Genomic DNA, 2,978 nt, shown 5'->3' on the forward strand with positions numbered 1-2,978 from the left:
CCAAACCTAACGCAGGTAACTGTCAGCGTTGCCAACTCTGCGTAGCCGTTTACGCTGTATATTCACGGTGCCTCACTGTCTGCCATAAAAATTTCACCACAATATTTTACGAGTTAAACTAACCTAGTGAGTTGACAACATGTTGTTTACGCTGTATATTTTAAGGTCGTTCACGGTGCCTCACTGTCAGCGTTGCCAACTCTGCCATAAATATTTCACCACAATATTTTACGAGTTAAACTAACCTAGTGAGTTGGCAACATTTATTCTATCATGCACGAACTAACCTAACCTCTTCCAATGGTGAATGGCTCTGATTGGTCAGACAGCCCCTCCCGAACATTTCATGGCCGATCAATTTTGTGCGCGTGAGCCTCGAAGTCTTTTGTGCATTTCATATTGTTATGCTGTACAGCACAAAAGTGAAAATAAAATTTCAATATTTGTTTCTAGCGATGATAAGTGGCACTTTTGGCTCTTTAACCGAGGAAAAAAAAAACGCTTTTTTGCTTGGTGTTACTGTTGTTTGAGCCGCAAGCTAAATTTAACTAACAAATCAAAACAAGTGCTCTTCAGGGGGAAGTATGCTTTCGAAAACAAAGAAACAATACATCTACCGATGATCATCTTTTCTGTTCTGGTTAATTACGCAAGGAAAAAAAAAGGGCTTCGAAAGAAAATCTTTACCAGTAAAAATGTCTGCGAGACCTTTTCTCGAAGCAAGAAGAGGAAAAATTAATAAAATAGACTGAGCAGTCGGAAAGAAAGAAATGCTCTATAACATGCCAACCAACGTGTTCGGCTACAACAGGAGGAAACCTGGCGCCACGCTTCCCAAGTACGTCAAGATATCCAGCGAAGAGGTCGTCAAAGCTCGAGACATGCTTGACGATGCCTTGCTTGCTTTCCGAACCGACCTGTTGGTAGCTACAATCGTCCACTTGAACGGTATTGTGAAGCAGTTCGAAGAGAACACTGGCAAGATCTTCTTCATCTTCAACAACAATAGCATATTCTACGAACTCTCGCTAGGTGGCGGAAGTCTCCGGATTGTGAACTTGCATCCCCCGAGCGGTGTCGCGATAAGTCTACATCACGGGGAGAGTTTGTTCAGGATCAAGCACGACAACATGAAAGTCGGAGTCTCGTACGACAACGTTTCCGTCGGAGATCGTCTGTACGCCGAATCTATCGAGACGAATATGGAGCATCCGATACCGCTTTTTTTGGAGTTGGTGCTCTCCTATCCCGTCGCCAGTGTCAGTCGTCTATCGTAAGCAAACAAAAAAAAATGCAAGAAAGCAAGGAAGATAATAGATCGTGCTATAACCCTCAAACAACCTTTATTGCCATGAGAGCAGCTATCGTGAACGAACTGCACAAACCTGCCCGCAGGAATTATCCTCGACTGCCCGTGATCACCAAAGGGATAGACGACCTCTGGCAGGCCGACCTCGTGGAGATGAGCACGGGGAATCTCAAGGGGCTTCACAAGATCAACAAGGGGTTCAGATACCTCCTCACCGTGATCGACACTTTCAGCAAGTACGCTTAGGCGATACCCGTTAAAAACAAGACCGGGGTTGAGGTCAGCAAAGCTTTCGCTTCTGTTCTCAAACAGAGATCCCCTTGTTTCCTGCAGACCGATCGAGGCAGGGAATTCTACAACTCTGCCTTCGGGAGGATGCTCAAGAAGAACGGTATTCTTCACTATTCAACCTTCAGCGAGCTGAAAGCAAGCATCGTGGAGCGATTCAACAGGACCCTCAAGGGACTCATGTGGAAACGGTTCACCCTCCGCGGGAACTACAAGTGGGTGGATCTGGTGCCCGAACTGGTGGAGGAATACAACAACCGAATTCACAGGACGATCGAGATAAACCCTTGGAAGTGTCCAAGCGAAACGAAAGGTGGCTGCTCTCCGAAGTGTACTGCAAACGAAACACTGTCGAAAAAATCAAGAAACCAAAGTATAAAATAGGATACAAGGTGAGAGTGAGCAAGTTCAAACGCCCCGGAGTGTTCGACAAAGGTTTCACTCGAAACTGGTCTACAGAAATTTTCACCGTGACCGATGTTCTCCTGCCTTCATCACCTCCCTACATCCCCACCTACAAGCTGAAGAGCACCGCGGACGGTGAGGACATCGAGGGTCGATTCTACGAGCAGGAACTGTCCGCCACTAGGTTCCCGGACAGTTACCTTGTGGAGAAAGTGCTCCGACGCAGCAAGGGCAAACTTTACGTCAAGTGGCTCGGCCTTCCCTCTTCGCAGAATTCTTGGGTTGATGCTGTCGATATCATATGAGCTGGGAGATGACCAAGAGGCTCCCGGACGTTGGCGAAGGTAAAGTAAGAAAGAAAAATGGCAAATTGCTCCCCGAAAGTATCAGATGCCTCATCGTGGGGCCCTCGGGTTGTGGCAAAACCACATTGATGGTAGACAATTTCATCCTGGCTCCCCACTGGCTCGATTGGGAGAACAGACACCTGTACGTCTTTTCCAAGAGCCTCGAGCAATCGAAATACCGACAGCTGATTGCAATCTACGACGATCTGGAAATAGCCACCTTTGCCTCGCAGATGGTACCTTTGGACGAGAGTCGTGAGAATTCGGTGGTTGTCTTCGACGACGTCATCCTCGAGAATCAGGAAGAGGTTCGCAACTACTTCACTCGAGGTCGCCACAAGGGCATGGACTGCTTTTACTTGGCTCAGACCTTCTCGAAGATCCCCAAGCAACTGATCAGGGACAACGCAAACTTCATTTGCTTGTTTCGGCAGGATGCCACCAACCTCAAGCACGTGTACGACGAGTTCGTCGGAGGGGATATGACGTACGAGTCGTTTCGCAACCTCTGCACGCATTGCTGGAATGCTGACGACTACGGCTTCGCCACGATAGACATGACTCGCAAACCGAACCAGGGGAAGTATCGTAACAAGATCAACGAGTTTATCGTGATGGAAAATGTAATA

The 2,978-nt window shown here is 47.4% G+C and overlaps 1 protein-coding gene across 1 annotated transcript; it reads left to right on the forward strand.

The window, feature by feature from the left end:
• The first annotated feature begins 1,351 nt into the window (after positions 1-1,351).
• On the forward strand, positions 1,352-2,307 carry LOC145994575 (uncharacterized). Its single transcript, XM_083130658.1, has 2 exons — positions 1,352-1,541; positions 1,643-2,307. Exons 1-2 carry the CDS (start codon positions 1,352-1,354, stop codon positions 2,305-2,307), a joined length of 855 nt encoding a protein of 284 aa, XP_082986784.1.
• The last annotated feature ends 671 nt before the right edge of the window (positions 2,308-2,978 follow it).

The sequence above is a fragment of the Lepisma saccharinum genome, chromosome 1 (assembly GCF_977018435.1).
Source record: "Lepisma saccharinum chromosome 1, izLepSacc3.1, whole genome shotgun sequence".
Lineage (NCBI taxonomy): Eukaryota > Metazoa > Arthropoda > Insecta > Zygentoma > Lepismatidae > Lepisma > Lepisma saccharinum.

What these genes read in the sequence shown, in the direction of transcription:
- LOC145994575 (XM_083130658.1), top strand. Translation starts at nt 1,352, where the DNA reads ATGAGAGCAGCTATCGTGAACGAACTGCACAAACCTGCCCGCAGGAAT. An exon ending in CACCGTGATCGACACTTTCA is followed by an intron (nt 1,542 to 1,642) that starts GCAAGTACGCTT and finishes TGTTTCCTGCAG; the next exon opens with ACCGATCGAGGCAGGGAATT.